Genomic DNA, 20,241 nt, shown 5'->3' on the forward strand with positions numbered 1-20,241 from the left:
GTGCCATCGCCTGGCTATTCATATTGATGCCTTTCCTACTGCTAATAGTGACTCCTAATTCATACACTATGCACACTTATCATCATCGCCTTCCAGCCAGAACTCATTATCACCATCTTCGTGCCCAGCCATGAACAATCATCAACATCGTGATAGGGTCTTCTTGGCTGGTAGGCCGTTTGCCGAATAAACGCCCCCGTTATTGTGTCCTGCAAGACCCCATGCGTGGTGAATTGCCCCTGGGGGCTGATTTCTTCCTCGTGATTAAAAAACCACGTCTTGGCCACCTTTGTAAGGTAGAGTACCAGGTTCTGCACCTTGAGTGAGTCACTCACCTGTCGAAAGAGCAGACACAACTGTAATTGTCGAGCCCGTCACACGATACCGGCGTAGATACGCGAAGAAATTCATTGACAAATGTCGCCGATATTTCTTGATACGCAGCGCAAGGCAGGCGTTTCCAGCCTCCGGGAAATGATTATGCAAGAACTCGCATTTGCCACGCCCGCCACATCACCTAAACACGACCACAATGTGGGACCTGCGCATGCTGATGTTTCGAAGCTCCCTCAGCAGGTTGGTGCTGCCCCTGTTGCCCACGTGACCCTCCCGTCGTTGCCTCCAGAGCGTCCTCACACGCACTTAACTCCAGTGTAAGTGTCTGGTCCACCCAACGCCTACTACTCCCCCTTGGCACTCTTCACGTCCGATATGTTTCTATGGCAGAATCAGACGTCATATATATCATTTCTGCCGAAGTTGGCCGCAGGATGAGGGGCAAGCTTATTCCTCCGCAAGGGGACGTGGTCATACTAGTATCACACAATAGACTACCGAACACCAAGCACTACGTCATCAGGGCAGCCCACTTCACGTCCTGGCTATGTTGAACCCCGGCAATGCCCACCTCCGTTGAGACGACGTTCGCTATCGCCTTCCCGTCGCAACTTCACCCCTCCTCGCAGACCGCTGAGCACCGCCCGGAAAACTAAGCGCCGCAGCTCTGGGAGATAGAACTACGTCACCCGCAAATACCACAGGTCCTCCTCATCAGTCATGCAACATGTTATCTGTTCCAATTGGAGGGATCAGTTTAGAAGCGCTTGTGGACACTGGGGACAATATCTCTGTTGCCCAAGAAAATTTCCGTTCGCGGCTGCGGAAAGTGAAGACGGGCTTTGCTGGCACAGCTCTACGTGACGCCAATAAAGTTGCGATCTGGCTACTTCATTAACAGCATTAGTCACCACATTAAGTTCGCTGTACTGTGCGCTCATCAACTCATCTTAGGCTGAAATTTTCTGTCCCTGGCTTCTGCTGTTATATGAGGTCGTCAACCTGCACTTTGTATCACCGAACCCGACTGTTTCTCAGATACAGAAGGCACGTCCGCTGAAAGAAAGGCCCACTTACGTGCGGCCGGCGGAATGCCTTTAAAGTGGCATGAGGGCAGTGAGGGTGCCTAGTGCCCAGCACGGCCACCGCGGCGCCACCGTTCCGAAACTGGTCACGGCGATCTCGCCCCGCGAGACGTCGGTTGTCGGACTGCTTGTTTTGAGATGTGTGCGTGCTTATCACCGGCGTTACACGCTCTAGATAAGACATTTACCAGTACTAATGCAATGCATGCCAAAAGACAGAGATGAATAACGGCTGTTGAGCTTGTTTTAGTCAATGCGCAAGAAATACAATGCGAGGAGGTAGAATATACACAAAATGTCAGGTGGGCGGTTTCTATTTTCAGTTTATACGAAGGTTAAGATGGAACCACGTTTTTTTATTCTGAGAGTGATGTTTTATGGCAGCTCAGTTGCTGAATTTTCTCGCTAAGTTGAAACCACGGCCGTGAGAGCAGACACGGCCATGTAATATTTGGTGAGAACATTCCAAGGGAACGTACGGGACAAATTGAACAAACTCTGCAACGATTCAACTGAAATCCCGTCGTTCTCCATTTAGGAACTACTTAATCTACAAACAAGATAATTTAAATTTAAAGCACTTCCCTTTTAGATAGTGGGTCAGTTCAGGTAGGCGCGAATGGGATCTTTACAGAGGTTCTACACTGGTGGCTCCATCTGGTGTAGGGGGTCACGAAAGCCGCCATGACCTTATGAATAAATGTAATCACTTGCTTGTCCTGGGGATTCAGCAACATGGTCCTATCAGTGTGCGTTAAACATTTATGCTGCTACAATGCCCACCTGACGATTATTCAGTGGCTATTTCAGCTAGTTAAGTAATATATTTGCGAACATTGCGCTTTTCCAACCCCGTGTAAGGCAATATAAGTTGGATGGTTTGCTCAAAACTTCTACCGTTGTAAAACTAGGTGACCGAGACGAGGGATAAAGACAATGTCAGAGTGGCAAGTTCAGTTTGTTTCTTTAAAGCGAACTTAAACGTAGTTACTAGTCCGCTGTTGAATCGATGCGACTCAAGGAGAACTACATGGGACAACGCTACCTTGCATATCTCCTAACTTTATTCATCGTCCGCTTAGCAGTAGTAGCTGTCTGTGCATTCACATACTAGATGTAGGGGCGAGGGAGGGTGTCCAGTACTGTTTTGTTTCCAAGAATTAACTCGCTTCCTTCCTACGTATGTCCGCTATTCTGGCTGTCGGTCAGCATAAGTGTCGAAGTATAAAAGTCTAAAATAACCCCAAAGCGCAATACACCACAACCGTCAGTCCTACCTCTGGAGAAGAACAAAGATGACAGTCTTGCAAAGAGAGCCTGCAGAACGTATAAAAAATGCTTGATGAACTCAATTCGGAAAGTAAAGCCATTGGTGGCCTAAATATAAAAACATAACTGTAAATTAATCATGAATAAACATGCTACATGTTCAGCGTATGTAGCGAAACGCTAGATCAAGTAGAAGATCATAACTACCTCGGTCACGTCATGTGTGCTGACTTCAAACACGTGAAAGAAATCCGGCACAGAACCGGTATGCGCTGGGGTGCACTCGGCACACACTTCCAAATAATGAAAAGTAAGCTACCTCTATCACTGAAAAACGAGAATACACAGCCAATCCGTCCTTCCGGAGATGATATTGCAGCTGAAACTTGGCGCCCTACTAAACAGCTTGAAAGCAAACTTCGGTCGGCTCAGCGAACCACGGAAAGAAAAATGATAGGAATAACGTTAGGGGAGAGGAAACTAGCCTCAACGGTGGGAGAATAAACTAGAGTAGAGGACAACGTAGAAGATATCGAAAGAAACGCACTCGAGGTGGACACGTAGGCAAAATGACAACCGGTGGAACACCAGGGTGACGGAGTGCATATCGGGAGATGGGACAAGAAGGGGAAGGCCATTAACTCAATGGAGGGATGAAACTTGGAATTTCAGAGGCAAACAATGGACTCGAGCGGCGTGGGGAAGGAGCGGTTGGAGGTCGATAGTGAGGTTTTCCTCCCCCAGTGGACCTAGTGGGCTGTTGACAATGATGGATTTTGATTCTAGCTCAATGGATGCACGAATACAAAATTTTGTGGACAACCGTTCCGGTTGATGTTGCAAGTTATGCGCTAACGCCACAATCACGGCCACGCGACAGACTTGTATTGGCGGACTGAATTCACCTAATACCATCACACCTCACTCTCTGTAGCTTTGCTCTTTTACCATAATTCTATTTTCACCTGGGTTTCACCTGAGGAAGCGTCTGATCGGGGCAGTCGTAAACCTTGTTTCCGCACCCTCCCCTTAATGAGCATACCTATTCACACTAATTAGAAATTTACTATCATCAGTATTGTATGCCGCGTATTTGAGAACGCTTCTGTTTGCAAGAAAATGACAAAATGTGCGTTTGATGCAGACTTCTGACTTGAGCAGCGAGCGCAAATTGAAATGTTGCTAAATATAATGAAATATATAATAAATATATAACAATGTATAATAAACTGTCGCTGAAATATAATGAAAGCAGTTTGGCATTTTTGATGGGATGTCCTGTGGTGAAAAGGTAGGTTCATGGATTGTGCGACGTCTGAAACTCTAACGTGCAGCTCTTCGCGACACGTGGTGCCAGTCTAGAATTAGCACAACCGCAAATGTGGGGCCCGCCCTGTGTCACTTCCAGCGAAACAGGCAACGATGATAGCGAAGCTTGATTTTGAACACACTCGTGTACACCTTGTTTAGCTTTCATGAAAAGAATAAAGGGACGCTTCGTGGGTTGACACATGCAATGTAATATAGTCATACGTTGTCCTTTTGCTGAAATATAGTACAAGATATACTGGGAATCTAAATGTTTCCTTAGCAAACACCAAGCAAAATTTATCTAGTTACTTAAGGTGCCGTAAGAATTATTCCTGCTATAAATAAGTATTTTAACCCATCTAAATAGTACTCTTAGCCCACTTAGTGGTCCCCGCAAACGCTTTCAACGCACAAAAAACTAGTTCGGAACAATCCAGTGCGCGTTCAAAATGCATTGCAGACACGCATCGGCCCCGCAAAGAGCGTATGTATTACAGGCGATGGGGTAATTATTTCATCTGCATTGTAACGTTAACACCGTAAAAACAAATGAAGGGCAAGCATTTAGACGAGGCACTCAGCTTGCTTCCCATCAGTTTGTCCCACACGTGTTAAATAAGACCATTTTCTATCACTGCTCAGATAGTGAGTAATGAATTGTTTCAAAATGCGAAATCATGCGAAGCGTACTAGCAAAGATATTATGAAGGAAGGCACAAGAGTTGCATTTCACGGCGTAAAGTCTCTATTTCTGAAGCTGGAAAGCGAAAACAAAACGTGGCTGTCTGGGCGATCTTGGTGCAGGTCAAGAACCACCAGCGGTCAAAAAATCTCAAGCACCTAACTACAACACTATTGTCCACCCCAATGCCCTAATGTAGCCTTTAAAACAATCAATTCGCACTTTTCTGGTGAGATGTGGCAAGACGTTCGCCGCTTTAAACCGCATTAAGAAGTATCTTACTGTCAGCTCATAATGCCATATGGCGTACACAAATACTTTAATCAACATCGGTGTAATCAACATCGGTGAAAAGGCTGCGCAGTTACTGCACATGGGTTTCACGCCAGAAAACGTATTCGCCATAAACGCACTTTGCCCGAAAACGTTTGAAATCTCAAAGACATTTTGGAACTGGTCCTTGCTACTTTTGCCGAGATCGTTCTGAGACAGCGATTGGAATTTCTCTGCCCTCAATTGTCTTATTTCTTCTCAGATATACCGTGCGTGGCAGTACGTATCATCCGAGGATAAATGGAAGTGACCGCAGCAATCGTAACAAAGGCTTCCGTTCGGACCAGAGCTGAAATGAAACTGGAATAAAATAAATTTATTTTCAGAAAGTGATGGCCTCTCTTTTCATTAGAGTTTGGCTTATTTATTGCGATGTATCTCACATCCGTGTCTTCATAGGAGTCACTTGAATCGAGAAAAAGCGTAAAAATTTATGATAAACCTTATCGATGCCCGTTTAGTTCATAAGGCAAAAGTTGAGTCCATTATAGAAGGTTTGCCGCTTGCAAGCACGACAAACTAGACATAAACTCGAAGGATCAATCATTTATGCTCAGCATGCATGTGAAAATGGCCCAGTAAGGTCAATATCAAAAAGAGCGCAGCATTCTGACACCGGCAGAAAACCATTGGAGCAACCGAGCGTCTCAAAGGCACCCATATTCCCTGCCCCAATACCACCTGCCGACGTATTGAGCGCCCATTTCACTGGTGGCCACGCCCGTTACAATCTCAAGAAAGGCCTGTCCCTTAAGTCTATAAATAAAAAAAAACTAACTCGACTAACAAAACGTAACGAACCCAAGCCCCGTGTTTATCAGCTGTTGTGTTTCTCGTTTGCTACAGTGCTGTTCAACCCTTGACTGGGAATAGCCAGGTGGAAATGACTTCCTTGTTATATTTTTGACAGACACCTAAAAGCAAGCAGTAAGTAAACAACGAACAACACGCTTTTTGTAAAGGAGAACAGTGTTATACATATTCCACATACGTGCCAAGAAATGGCGCGAAAGAAAACGCGTTGCACGGTTTAAACAACTTTATTCTTACCAGACATATGCCAGCCTGTACCTAATGCTCTTGTATACACATGGCGAAACATATTATAGAGGTGTAACCGCAAGAAACCGTGCATCAAATCTACACTCGTTCTACTCGTCAAAATTGTTAGGAATGTTTCGTTTGATTGCTCAAGGCTTGTAACCATCCCAAAAAATTATCCGCATGTGAAAGTCAGGCCTCCTCAGCTTGACAAGGGATGATTCCTTGTGCAAATTTTTAAAACCCCAAAAAATGTTAATTCATGCTGCAAGCAGAACGAGATACAGTGTATAGGCCGCAATAAAAGCACCGTATCTTTGTGCCCACTACAATAGATTCCTGCAGCGACATTGTACAATGACAAATTGATTTTTTTCGTGCTTTTAACGAGAGACACAACAGCATGACCTAATTGGAGCCCGCCCTGAGTTAGATGAAGTGAACAGGCGACCTCTGTGACAGCAGTGCTGCACTCAGTATCTCCCTTTGGCAAACAACATAAAAATAAACCCTGTTTCCTGTCCGACAAGCGGCTGTGGATGTCATATTTGCAGCACTCAGAACACGGCCGTTGGGAAGAACAGCCATTTATTCACTCTCGAATTGCTTTTTTTCTTCCTTTTAGGCACACACAGAACAGTATGACCTCATTGCAGCACGTGTAGGCTCAGAGGAACTGAACTGTGCAACCACACTGCGACACTGAGTACGACAGTTTTATCTAGAAATGAACATAAGAAAAAAAGCTGTTTCCTGTCTGACAAGCGGCTGCGGGCAGCACATTGGCAGTATTTAGAGCAAGGCCGTTGTTAGCAAAAGCCACTCGGACGCTTCGTAGCCGCTTGTGAGGCTGAACGCTGTCTGCTCATCGTGACACGGTAAGCTTGTGCTTTCTTAGTTTTATGCACTGAGTGGTGTTTCAAAATTCACCGCGAGCATTAAAATCCAGAAACAAAGCTATCACCACTTGTAAAGAATGTACAAACGTGCAACTTCAACCATTACATCAACTTGCACACTTTGTTACATCTGCACGGACAATCATGCAGCCCGATGGCGACCAGGACTATAAGCCATTGTTTGAAATGTTCCGTATGTTCATTCGTTACCTTCTAAACACTTGCTACACCGGAAGAAAAATGTTCCTTCTCCTTGGACGCATTTCTCACGCAGCTCGTGATAGCTAAGAAACAGCCCACACGGCAGTCATGTGACACACAGTAAACTTATGAACGAAGTCCGCCTCCAACAAAGCTATAAGGAGCCAATAAAACACGCGCTCCCGTGCCGACGTCCATCGTGTCAAGGCAGGTTTGTAACACCATCATTTTTTATTCAAACAGGCAATAACAAGCGTTTCTCCATATAGTTACCGGTGCATATCGGCTTGAATTGAGGCAGAACCTCGAAGCTCGCATTGTCCAAGCAAAAAGGCGTGGTAGAAGGGACTTCCTCTTTGGAAACTCAGCACTAGCTCATTCCGTTGCTCATTCAGTATGGCGATTCAGACACAAGTGCACAAGCGGTGGAGACGCAAAAATTATATATTTCTCAGGTACCCTAGTAATACTCCTTGCATTAAAGCAGGTGATTATGTACTGTGGCTTTCCTGCATCAGAGATGTTTTGCTGCTCACCACCGATCCTACTGGACGGAGAAATGCTAAGCTGCTGCAAAATACTGAAAACAGAAGTAGTGGAAGTTTTGTATTACACAGGCGCAACATTTTGTGGTAACGTCCGGAGTGGTCAAGTTGAACGTCCCCAGTTTACCAGGCGGAGTCTCGTAGTTTCCCTATTAAAAAATTTTCCATATAATTTTGCTATAATATTACACCCTATTATGAATTTTTCGTAAGCACGGAATGTGCAAAGTCACTAGCAGCAGTGGATCGCGTCACATAGCGTCGCTTACGTCAGTAGCGCGGCTCATACAATCAGCGGAAGGCCACGACAGTTTCTTTTTTGTATTTTTTTGTTCCATCCTGAATAGACGGTTTAATCCAAGTCAAATGGACTTGTTGGCGTTCCTAGAGCCAACAACGCCAAACAGCTTATTTTTTCTCCGCATTTTTTTTTTCTCTCGTGTTTGGCTTAATTGAACAGGGCGATGAAGTGTTTGTATATGTTTTGTTTTTCATCAGCTTTTATCCTAACTTTCTTCAACGCATTCATGAAAACCGGGTTATTCATTGCCTTCGAAAGAGCAATGAAGCATAAATATTTATTTAAAAGATCCCTGTAATTTTTTATGTGCCAGTGTTATCCTTAAATGTTTCAGTGCCTACCTGTGTGCTCAGCACTGTTCACCTAAATGAAGCGCCCCGCCATGGGTAGTAGTTTCGAAGGGTTTGGCCTATATATATTTTATTATAAGACTCCATATTATGGAATGCACATAGATGCTGCTGTTGGTTTTTTGCAGCAGAAAAAACAGCTTCTGAAAATTCGTTCCGAGCACCCACAGCCCCGGCTGCCCAGCCTAAAAATGCTACATATTAGTGTGCAGCTGGAGCCTGCAACAGCTGCCTGATAGCGCAGAAAATGGCAGAAAAGTGAAATCGGGAATTCCACACCCACGCCTTTCACCGCCCTACTATCTGTAACGTAAAAAAATTTTGAACAGCAAAGTGCGATTTTTAAAGCTTATTTCACCTTTTGTTGAAAAAAATAGTAAAGTCAAGACGTGTAAAATAAATGTCTCTGACAAATTCCGCTGAACGCATCCTTTTAAACAGACGAAAACTTCACTTACTATACCTTAACAACTGCCTGCCTCACTGAGACAGGCGGCATACCTTGCCTGAGCTTAGATCTCGGTGAAATATTTTCTTCGGGGCAAAAATTGCTCACACTCGTGTGTGGTCGCTTTTCCTAGAGAGCAAGTAAGTTTCGACATAGTTATACAGTTCTAAATAATAACAAAATTCCTGGAGGCAAATCGATGCACTTACTCATTCAGGGAAAACAGAAATAGTTAGTGAAACTTTTTTTATGGAAAGGCTTGTGTTCCGTACTAAGCTAAGAATTGAAAGTATTACGTGGAATCCAAAATCGTCCGGAGAATTTTGAAACTTTACAGTTGAAGTATAACACCACCGAATTAAAATTTTATGAGGCGCCGTAATGTCAAGGTAATTATTTTAAAAAGCAGTAAAAATAAAACGCGTATTTCTTGACCTATTCCCCCCAAAATGTATTTGCACTCATCTAGTGATACTCGACCAATTTTCCTTTGTTTTTCTGGACAGTTACACACTCCACGTGAAAGCGTTAAATACGGCATAATACCATGGATGCAGGTTCACGCTATTCGTGCGAACACTCTATGTTTGGCTCATTTGCGTGCATAAATTTCCAATAATTCCTTTCTTAAATAAATTTCCGTTGCAGTACCTTGCCTCCGCTCAACGCTTCCCTCTTACTGGTAGGTTACCGTTGAAATCAACACCAGGACTCTATCGAACCAATCCTCTGCGGCTCGGACACTATCGTCTGCTGCTCTCAGACACACTTCTGGGCGTGGAGACGTATATTTCTCGCCCTGCAAGCGGTTTTGGGACTATCTCCGCTGACGTGTTCGACAAGCCTGCGATAGCCACGACCCCAGATCGCCGGAGTGCCGTCTCGGGTCGACTGACTTCTACACAAAACCTACAGAAACTTTCGCAGTCCGCTGCAGTCCTTTGCACACACTCAACTCTGTCTTTTTGCTAGAGGGTGAGTTTTTCCACCTTTCTTCAGACTGCGTTGTTTGATCTGCCACTAGCTGCACCACCACGTCTGTTATATTGGCTGCTGGTACAAAGTTGTCACCTGCAGAAAGAAAAATTTCACCTTTGGTACTTGTTGCAAGGACTCACTCGTTTAACAGCTAATACTCAGTTACGGAAACCAGTTTCGCCGAGATGTCTCTAATGAAGCGAGAGGCATGGCTTTGCAAGCAGTGCAAATTTGAAGCGGGAGGCTAGAAAGGACGCTTTCTGATCCGAGGTAGGGCTCATTCGTGGAAATGTTTTCAAGAGTCAATGAAAACTTTGACCACTTTCAGACTGCCATTCAGGAACTCGGATTAAGAGTAGCAGATTCAAGTACAGTTAAGGATGAATTTTAAGCGATAGCACAATCTGTGTCAAAAGTTATGAGGTTTTCCTACCATCTCTCAGCACAATACGATACCTTAGTCTCAACTGTTAACGATGATGACGCTCAATTTTTTTTAGCTCCAAACCAAGGTTCGCTCGCTTTCAATTCATTTAACAGGACACAAGGAATTGGCTGAGGCGATGAATTTTCACCACAATGGCCTCACACAATAGATTATCATTTGCAACTTTGAGGTTCCCTGCTTTCTATAGCATTCAGTCAAAAACTTTCCCAATTCTTTGAAGGATCTAGCTCGTATGCCGTATCTAGCAACTTTGCCGTATGCCGTATGCCATTGCCGTATGCCGTATGCCGTATGCCGTATCTAGCAACTTTGAGGTTCCCTGCCTTCTATAGCATTCAGTCAAAAACTTTCTCAATTCTTTGACGGATCTAGCTCGTATGCCGTATCTAGCAACTTTGCCGTATGCCGTATGCCGTTGCCGTATGCCGTATGCCGTATCTAGCAACTTTGAGGTTCCCTGCCTTCTATAGCATTCAGTCAAAAACTTTCTCAATTCTTTGACGGATCTAGTTCGTATGCCTCAAAATCTTGATTATGATACTGCTGATGTAGCTTCTGACCTTTGGCTATGTGCTCACTGGCCTGGTAAAAGAAGGGGCTGAATGCACGCAATCTCCTGCCCGGGCTGCTTACGAATGGCATGCGAAACGACACGGAGAGTAATTTCATGTTTATGTCGGCCGGAAACAGCATAGTGCTGGACAGGGAATTCGATTAAGCACCTACCATTCGCATCCGGAAAACGCTTGACCTAGTCAGGTTAGCTCAGCAATCAATCACACATCCTTTGAGCGCTGAACTTTCGAACACGCAAGCTTCTTTCCACCGACGAAGAAGCCTTATTTAGAATCGCTCATTCTAGTATTCGAAGTATTGAAAAACACAGGAAGAAATTTTCAATTTTGCCCTCTCCGTCCTTTCATTTTCTGTTGCGTTTGTTGTCACTGAGACTAACGCTGCTTTTTCGTTCGTTTTGCGTTATAATATTCTTTAATTTAACGAAGTTTTTTTACTAGTCCTTGCGGCAAGAAAGGCGGCGTTCTTATTTTTGTGAAAGACCATTGGTTCATGTTGGAGCTTATCGCTGCTTTTGGTAATGTGGTCATACTACTGCGTAGAACATTGCTGCGTCGCAATATAAACAAATGTCACAGGATCCGACCTGACCAATGATCATGGCGGCGGCACGGAACATTAAGAGAAAAGAGTGCCGATACTCTGTACCCTAATCCAGTGACACTACATTCATGCTTCCTGAAAAGCATCCGGTTAACCATGCACATATCTTGTTCTGCGCAGCCATTGTAAAATCCAACTTGCGCGTGCAAAAAGAGTACATGCGACGTACAGTTCCTGGCTTGTAACTTCCCGCAATGAATGTAGCTCTTCTTGTTCTTTTGTAAGGTGAAAGATGGCCGTGACGGGGTATATCATACTTGCTCTGGTGTCCGCTTCGTGGGCGGTGACCCTTGAACCTGAGGTGACATCATGTTCTGGTAAGATTATCGTCTTAAACTTTGAGAGCAGCGGCCGTTTCGAATTGGCAAGAACTTCAAGGTTTTTTGAACGTAAGGCCACCAGGCATCGCTTATGAAAAAAGGCTGCAACAAACTACACAGAACGGAAACAAAAAGGGCGAGACAACCACAAAACTATTGGTAATAGCAGTGGAATTCTCTTTACGGAACATTACCTACACTCACATATTTTAGGGTGCGTGGACATACTCCCAACCGTCTTGAAAAGAAATTGACGAATTTCTAAAGGCAGGATCTGAACACCGCTTTCTAAGCGCAGAGCGATGCCGATAACACCGCCCGCCACTTCATGACGGATCCAACGGTGTTATGGCTGGGTTTCCCGTGCCACCTTTATAGGCAGTAGGTAATTAAAAAGTCACGAAATTTATTACAACTGAATATTATGAAATATACCTGCAGCAGTGCCTCAGCGGCTAGCGTTGTGCTGCCGAATCTAAGAAGGCCGGTTCTATTCCCGACCACGGCTGCCGCTTTTATAACTTAAGCGGTAAGTAAAAACGACCGTGTGTTCGAGATTTCGGCACACGTCAAAGATCCCCAAGTGGTCAAAATTAATCTGGATCGCTTTACTACACCCCGCCTCATCGCCGGTGAACCGCCTACGCGTTAAACCCTACAGTCAATCAATATCACGACATACCTCAACAGAATGTTTATTTTTTTGTGAATACGGAAATATTCAGCGACCTGTCGTATTGGACGCATTGGCAAGCCTATTCAGTTCTCAAAAACGTATTGCTCCGAAGGGTGACTTTAGCAAGGCAAAAAGCTATCTGCTACTAATGGTATGCCTTTCTAGCCTGGCGTTGCTTTGATGTCATACCACCGTGTTTTGGAACCCATGGTGGTTCTGCTGCCTGCTTACTGAACGCTTAATGGCTTGTTCCCTACGTGACGTTGAGCCCCTCTCTTGTTGTCTGGGTGAGCACAAGCGTAGCAGTATGAGAAACAGCTCCCCTTCACTCTAACTACTCCAGCACTTCATTTGCCTACCTCAATCAGAAATCTCTCTACAAACAGTTTAGTCTCATAATTTCACGACCCCCACAGTTTTGTTTCTTATGTATCAAGAACATTCGGACTGCAGCTTGAACCCTTAAGGGCTGCACGGTTGGCTTCTCCAACAAATGCCTCCTACGTCTGGAGTTCTGGGCGATGAGTGCGCTAATAATAAGAAACGAAATTCCGACCACGATACAAACTTAACGAGTGCAATACCTAAACATTTGCAATAAAGCCATTTCGTTTCCCATTGACTTTAGATCATCGGCGACGTGGCACCGGTACCCAAACTCCAATTTGATTTCCTCTCCTTTTTCCCAGACTCAAGCGTGTTCACCATCTCGCAACTCTCAATAACGTACGACAAACCCAAAAAAAGACTTTCCACGAACTTCACTGCCACGATAAGTCAGACTCTCGACAAGCACCCGTGGCTGAAAGTGAAGATCACGAGCCCCCCGACATCTAGCGATCTTTGCATACGAAGTGGAGATCCGTGGTAAGATGTCATTATCATCATCATATGGCTAACTAATAACTAATTAACACAACCTGTGTTTGTACCCGCATTTTCATGAGAAATCGACATACCATGAGCGTCATGTTTGAGAGCGTAACACGGTGAGCGTAACGTTGCCAAAGGACTTATCTGTAACAACCTCTACGTAAAACGAGGTACATGAGTATATATGAGCAAATAACTTCTCCAACCACTAGCGCTGTTCGAAAGGGTGAACATATTTTACGGCCAAGGGGACCTTGTGTGCCTTTCAGGCAAAACCCAAGTACATAACCCAGGCCAGCAGTGTTGTTGAAAGTAATGCTACGGATCAACAGGGTCATTTAAGTTCCCGATGGGCAAGCAGAAAGACGTTAATATAAGGAGTTCAAGTAAACTTAGCTTGCACTGCGAAGTTGCTTTTTTCTAAAAATGAACATAGTTTGCAAGTGCGCGAACCGACTTTGGTCAGCTGCTAACATGAAAACTATGGAATGCCAGTGTGAAGTCTTTGCGTTCGCCTTTGCTTCAATGTCGGCACTGCTGCGAACAATCTAAGCGTGCACTGTAAAGTATGCCTTGTCGCAAAGATAAAATACTTATGGATGAACAGACCACAGCACGCCAATTCTACAAAAGCCAGCACTGACATATTAATATTTGATTGTGGACGAGTTAATTTGATTTTTTAAAATTCAGCGCAACAAACACCAAGAACAGTCAGGAATAGCGCTAGTCCCGTCGGTTCTTCGCGTGTCTGTATACTGGTGCTCAATTTCGAAACAACGGCGACACGTTTTTATTGTTTTTGTTGTCGAAAACTTTTATTGAGAAAAGGGCAGCAGTGAGTTGGTTCAAAAAGTGGAGAAATGGGTGGCCATCCTATTTCGGCAGACCGCTGGCAGTGGTAGCAAGCTTCGCCCGGAGAATTTGCTGTAGAGTCGACAATAGCTTTAAAAGATGGGTTTCCCCCAACAAAGCATATTCTGTCTTCTTCTTCTTCCGCTGATAAAAAAAGACATGCCTCACCACACGTGTTCCTATACCGCATGGGGCCAACCGCTTCCTCCGTAGGCTTATTGGTGTCGCTCCGGAAACTTTTCCAACTCTTACCCGGATGTGACCACGCCACTTCTCTGCTCCCTTCCCTGACACCTGCCCTTTTTGTAGGCTTGTTGTACGAAAACCGAATGTCAACATCTTTTGTAGACCTGTCCATAATGTACACACAGCCAGCACTCGACACGTTAAACGCACGCGGATCCAATCGTTCAATGGGCATATCAATACTGCGCCCGTACTACATAATTTCCGTAATCTGTTTGCAGTCGAGACTAATTTAAAGTATTTCCTATCTTACTTACCATCACACCACGAAGCATTCAATGCTATTTGCGCACAGGCTTTCTAGAGATATAAGAAACTGCAGCAGTCCGGTGCTTACTTTACCAGAGCCCTTCAATGCTTTGAAGGACTCTGCTTTAACTTACGCATGATGGCAAGTAAACAGAGAAAGCACATGCAGCAGCATAGTGATTGGCTGGAGCCCAAATTTTTTCCTTACAAAGGGTAGTATTGAGTGATGAGGCTGCTAGTCTGCTTCGCAGTAGTAAACCACCCTATGTAAATACATGATTTACATGAGTTGATTTACAAGGGTGATTTAATAGGGTGAATTACCGACGTAAACCGCCCTACGTAAATGAAATGTTTCACATTTACCAGTTTCATCAAAGCTGCTCTGTGCCCGCGTTTCAGCGCGTACAACCTTTGCGACCCGGAAACGGCGACTGAAACACAGCTGTCCAGCGCGTGGAATGGTGCCTGCCCTATAGAGGCCGGTGATTACGAAATGAGCGTCGATTTGCCAGTGCCGCCTAATTTTGAAAGACACACAAGGGTGAGTGGCCACCGTCTAACCTCGATACTTCTTTGCCACGTGACCTGCAATGGCAAAATTTCCTAGCTTACTGCCTACTTGGGATATATAAAGCCTGAGCAAAGGTGGGACCCACGTTGGAACACCTATCGGATAGAGGAGAGAACAGCCCCTTTCCAATCCCCTGGCCGATGCGCACACTGCCTTGTTGTTTCACCATTAGCACTACTTTCCTCATCCTGATGCTTTTTCCCGTGGTCTTTAAAACCTTACTTTTTTGCAGAACTATGTGCATGTGCATATATATTCAGGTAGGAGCAGGTCTCGGGCGACTTTAACACAGAAACGTATTCCCCTTAGCTCCCGATATCTCGACTTCCCACATAAAAATAGATGATGAGGGGTACCGTACTTGATATCGTAGAAGAACCTTCTCGGAAAGGATTTCGGCTGATAGCCAGCGTGTCCCGAATCAAGCCTAACACGGTGCACGAGCCTAGCTCCGCAGTGTCGCAGTGGATTATGACGAGTCTTTGTAATGCGAAGCGCAGACACCGAGCAATCCTGCAATGAAATCTCTAAAGTACCACTTACATGTTGCTCAAATATGTATTTCAAAGGGATCCAATTTTAATCTTTGTTCTGCAGTATCTTGGCGCTCTACCAAATCGGCTTCCGGCTGTCTTTGGCCACCTCGGAAGGCTTTACCTTTAAAAGCATTCATCAAATTCCGCTTCTGGGCCCTTCTTAAATACTGGTGGAACTGTTCTCAGCGGATTTCAGGAGTTCATACGAAATGTCAAGCCTGTTGGCTTCGAGATGCGTGCAATGTCCATTCCTTAGAGTGCAATGAGATTTGTAAAACCGATGCTTTGAAAGCAGCTCAGTTCTTTCGCAGAGTGTCGCTTCATGCTCTTGATAACTATTAGCTTAAAGGAAGAGTGAATGCGTTTGTTGGAAGTGTTGCACATTTCCTTTAAGTCAAGTTTTATCGTGCTAGTTTTTACGACGCCTTACATCAGAAAACATTTTCTCAAATCTGTTTCGTTTGCTGTCTTTTTACAGATTGACAAGACCTTCATCTATACAATTACGGTGCACGAAGAAGGAACGCAAGAAAGTTGCCAGAGTTTTTCTTTCAGCGCACGTCGCCTATTGACAGCTTAACACCGGAAGCAATATTGTTACTTGAATACACAAGTTCAAGGGTGTATCTTTAAGCAGTCCGAAAATAACTTATAATGCAATTTACGCAGCGGAGACATTTTGGTTCGATGCTGCTTGCTTCACCGGTGAAAAATAAACATCCCAGAAAGCTGGACACAAACTAAACCTTTAAGAGCAGATTTCCAGGAGGAATTATCTATTCTGCAGTTTTTTATCCCAGTGAATGGCTTAAGATAATGTGCAAAAATAAACTGGTGTTTCATTTTCTTTTATTCTCATTCTCTTTTCATTACTCATCCCACTCCAGTCACCAGCCCATGCTCCTGTATTCATCTATACCTGGGGTGTATTTTCCCATAATTTTGCGGAAGTGAAATCTTGGGCAACGCAATTCTGATTACGTGCTACGATCTAAGAATCATAACCAAAAAGTATCGGTAATGAGTGTTGTAATGGGCATCACACAAGCACAAGGTAAGGGATTGATAGCTTTCCTAGTGTGAGCGGTGACTCCTAATTCATACACTATGCACACTTACCATCATAGCCTCCCAGCCAGAAATAATTGTCACCATCTTAGTTTTCCGGCCATGAACGATCATCTTCGCCGTGATTAATTCTTCCAAAGCTTCCATACGGAAGCTTTGTTGGAAGCCTTGTTCCGTATGGATGCCGAAACGTCTCTTTTTTAGCCTTTTTAACTAAGCCTTTGGTCGGCGATAACCACTTTCTTCAACTATGTATCTTTCCCCCAACCAGGCGAGTTTTCGTCAAACCTTTTATTTCTCTAAGGCACTGCAGTTTTTGTACAACACTGCAATTTTATTGCATGTGAGGCGCTCCAACAGGAAGGGCTCCACGGTTTCCGGAGATCTACAGATTTCACATCAGTGTTTGTACTGGCGTCAATTCGAAAGAGGTACGACTTCGCGAGCGCTGCGTCCAAATGTGGTGTGCGGTACAACGTCTCTAGTCAAGACGGAATTAACTCTAACATCTTTGCCCTGAGCTCAGGGTCTGTAACGTGAGATGGCGTGGTAGTACTCTAAAGGGGACCAGAAACAGTTCCTTTCCTTTACTACAAGTTCCTGTGTCACAGACGTGGCATCATTTTTGGTGAAGAAAACCCTTGGGAATGCAGAGAAAGAAGCGAACGCCGTTGTTTCTTGCCACGCCTAGCTGCTTTCAACTTGTGGGCGGCAGCTTTTGGAAGAAAGGGGGACTCTGGTGCAGTGCACCAGAGTCCCCCTGAGTGCGCCAGAGTCCACCAGAGTCCACCAGAGTGCGGATGTGTTGGACAGCATACGAAAACTCCGCACATTTCCGGGTAAAAACCGCACGGCCACTGAGTCAGTCTGCAGGAATGTGGAAGAGTTGGAGTCCTTCGTGCTAGGAAGCTTGTGCTGCACGCACCGGAAGAACATTGTCAAGTACTTTAAATAAACGTGCATTGTTTCATGATCACTTGTGAATTTTTGGTGAAAAATGCCTTCAAGGATGCACTGCTGTACAGGTAGGTCGTTCTCGGCATTGAAATACTATTTGTTGTCTTAAATTTTGCGATTTTCGCTACAACGACCTTTCAGAATAACCAGCAATTTTCCGCGGTCCTCTGAAGTTCGTTATAACGAGATTTCACTGTAGTAGTAAGGTATCTGGCGATTTTTTACATCGCTGATTTTATCGTACAAAGCTTTTTACTTCAGAAGCCCAGAAATGATTTTGGTCTATTAGGATGCCAAGAAAATTATGGGTTCGTACATACTGCAGGGTATAACCCCTGAGAACTAGTAGATATCGCTTCATACGCTTGCGAGTAAAAGCCATGGCAACACTCTCCTTGTAAGATATGTAAAATCCTCTGGGTGCAAGGTATGCCGGTATTTTTCCGAGAGCTTTCTGTAGCCTCTGCTGACTCGTACAACGCGATCCCACCATACTCCGTACGCAAATGCCATCTGCATAGGGTGTGACGTACATGCCAGGCAGGAAAACTCGCTTTAGGTAGATGATAAAGGTGGGGTTAAATAGCAGAACGCTCAATACAAATCCGTGAGTTCCCTTTTTTTTAATGGCATTGTTAGAAGTTTGGCCTTCGAACGAGCGCATTGAAAGCTGTTGCCCCTCTAGGTACCTTGAAATACACGCGTAAACTTTTAGTCCTAAACCCGAAGGACTAAGGGCTACTAGAATGGCTCATGAAAAACTGAATCAAAGGCAGATTTAATGTCCAAAAATGTGGCAAAATAAACACACCCGTTCTACAATTCTTCCGGTGACGAAACCAGTGCAACCACATCTTTAACACTTCAAAATCATGCAAAGTGCAAAAACAGTTTTCTGCTTATCTGTTTTTATGACAAAATAAAACTCCAGTGATGTATTTGCTCAAACTTTTTCCCTTGGTGTATAATAAAAAGAAGTGGATGCATTCAATGTCCTTTACTGAATGGAGAGGATGTTTTGTAGTAGTAGTTGTTTTGGTAGTAGGTATTGCAAATCCATTTGATAGACTTGTCAAATTAATTAGTTGAAATCGCTAATATTTCAATTGTTGCATTTATTTCCGTAATTATTTGAAAATAACAATTTCTGTTCGCTGCGTTTACATGCTACCTTAGTAATGAACTACCGAGGGTCCCGTTTCAGCCTCATGGCTTTGCGACCCTCGTCTGTATATACGCATGTATGTAAATTTTTTTGTGAATTGAATAAACCTTTGAAACCTCTGAAGAAGAGGAACCATGGCTCTGCGTACAGTGCAAAAGCAGTCTGACGCAAGGCTTATGCTAAATGCACTGCCTTGACTTCGTAATTTGTCGGGTCTGGGAGAGTCAGGGCAAAATCAGGTCCAAGGTCGAAGTCGTTTGTCAGAGGTGTCTGCATACAGCGCTCTTTTTGCGGCTATCGACCTACCGGATGCATGACTGCTTGCTCAGCGTAGTTTTTAGATATAAGTAAAGTCCAAGCTCTGAAGCACATACCATCTGAATAAACTCAACGCCTGAACTTTTCGCTGGCAGCCAAAATGAGGGCTGTAAGTTTTGCTGCAATCCTGCATCTTGCAGTACTGCCTGTGTTACACGGTAAGTTCTAAATCTTTTATGTTAAATTTAGCAGCCGTTAAGCCCGAAATCCTGCCTGCCTGATTCACTTGTAGTTAGCGTCGCACAGTTAGGCACCAATATTGTTCGTTGGCTTGCTCAACACTAAAACTTTTAAGCCATCGCAGTGGCTCACGGCTAAGACGCTTTGCTGCTTAGCCCGAGAGCGCGGGTTCAACCCAGGCCACAGTTCCTGCTTTTCATATGGAGACAAACCTCTAAAACGCTGCCGAATTTTAGGCGTTCCTTGAAGATCTCCACATGGCTAAATTTAATCAAGAGCCCTCCACTACGGCACGCCTCATATCCCAATTGCAGCCTCGGTACGTTAATGTAGCAGCTTTCTTCAAGTAGTCTATTCTTTTCTATACGCACAATCGAACAAGCTTGTGCACCCATAGTGTGTGAGGAATGAATTGACACCAACTTTGGCTCATAAATTGCTCTACCACTTGAATTTACATCCAACCAAATATGTAAATGAATGTAAAGTGGCTCTCGAGCCCGTCAGCAGAGCATTAAGAAAGATATTGTGCACCTTGGCCGCCTTTTGCGTTGTGGCAATACCTAAATGCAGATATCTTGTGGTTTAATAATGACATCATTATAAGAGGCCGTTTCCGCTTTTATCATCCTCACTAAGCCGATATGCATCGTCTACCATTATTTAAACAGTGGAGTGCTGCCGCCACATAATCATTTGTGGGCAAGCCTGGGGAATCTGCAGGGGTAAAAATATATCCCTCGTTACGACGAGACACCTGGCGCCGTCTTTAAACTCCAGAACATTTTATTTTTCAGCAAGGTCTCTTGATATTCAAT

The 20,241-nt window shown here is 44.4% G+C and overlaps 1 protein-coding gene across 2 annotated transcripts; it reads left to right on the forward strand.

Annotated features, from left to right (window-relative positions):
- The first annotated feature begins 6,883 nt into the window (after positions 1 to 6,883).
- On the forward strand, positions 6,884 to 16,587 carry LOC144142880 (uncharacterized). Of its 2 annotated transcripts, none has more exons than XM_077674704.1 (5): positions 6,884 to 6,935; positions 11,632 to 11,723; positions 13,092 to 13,269; positions 15,028 to 15,169; positions 16,214 to 16,587. In XM_077674704.1, the coding sequence occupies exons 2-5, from the start codon at positions 11,639 to 11,641 to the stop codon at positions 16,313 to 16,315; spliced, it is 507 nt and encodes a 168-aa protein (XP_077530830.1). In that variant the 5' UTR covers positions 6,884 to 6,935; positions 11,632 to 11,638; the 3' UTR covers positions 16,316 to 16,587. The 2 variants fall into 2 exon arrangements, with proteins under 2 accessions (XP_077530830.1, XP_077530829.1); XM_077674703.1 differs by lacking the exon at positions 6,884 to 6,935 and adding an exon at positions 9,488 to 9,776.
- The last annotated feature ends 3,654 nt before the right edge of the window (positions 16,588 to 20,241 follow it).

The sequence above is a fragment of the Haemaphysalis longicornis genome, unplaced genomic scaffold, assembly GCF_048455015.1.
Source record: "Haemaphysalis longicornis isolate Haplotype H1 unplaced genomic scaffold, Haemaphysalis longicornis Haplotype H1 scaffold_6, whole genome shotgun sequence".
NCBI classification, from domain to species: domain Eukaryota; kingdom Metazoa; phylum Arthropoda; class Arachnida; order Ixodida; family Ixodidae; genus Haemaphysalis; species Haemaphysalis longicornis.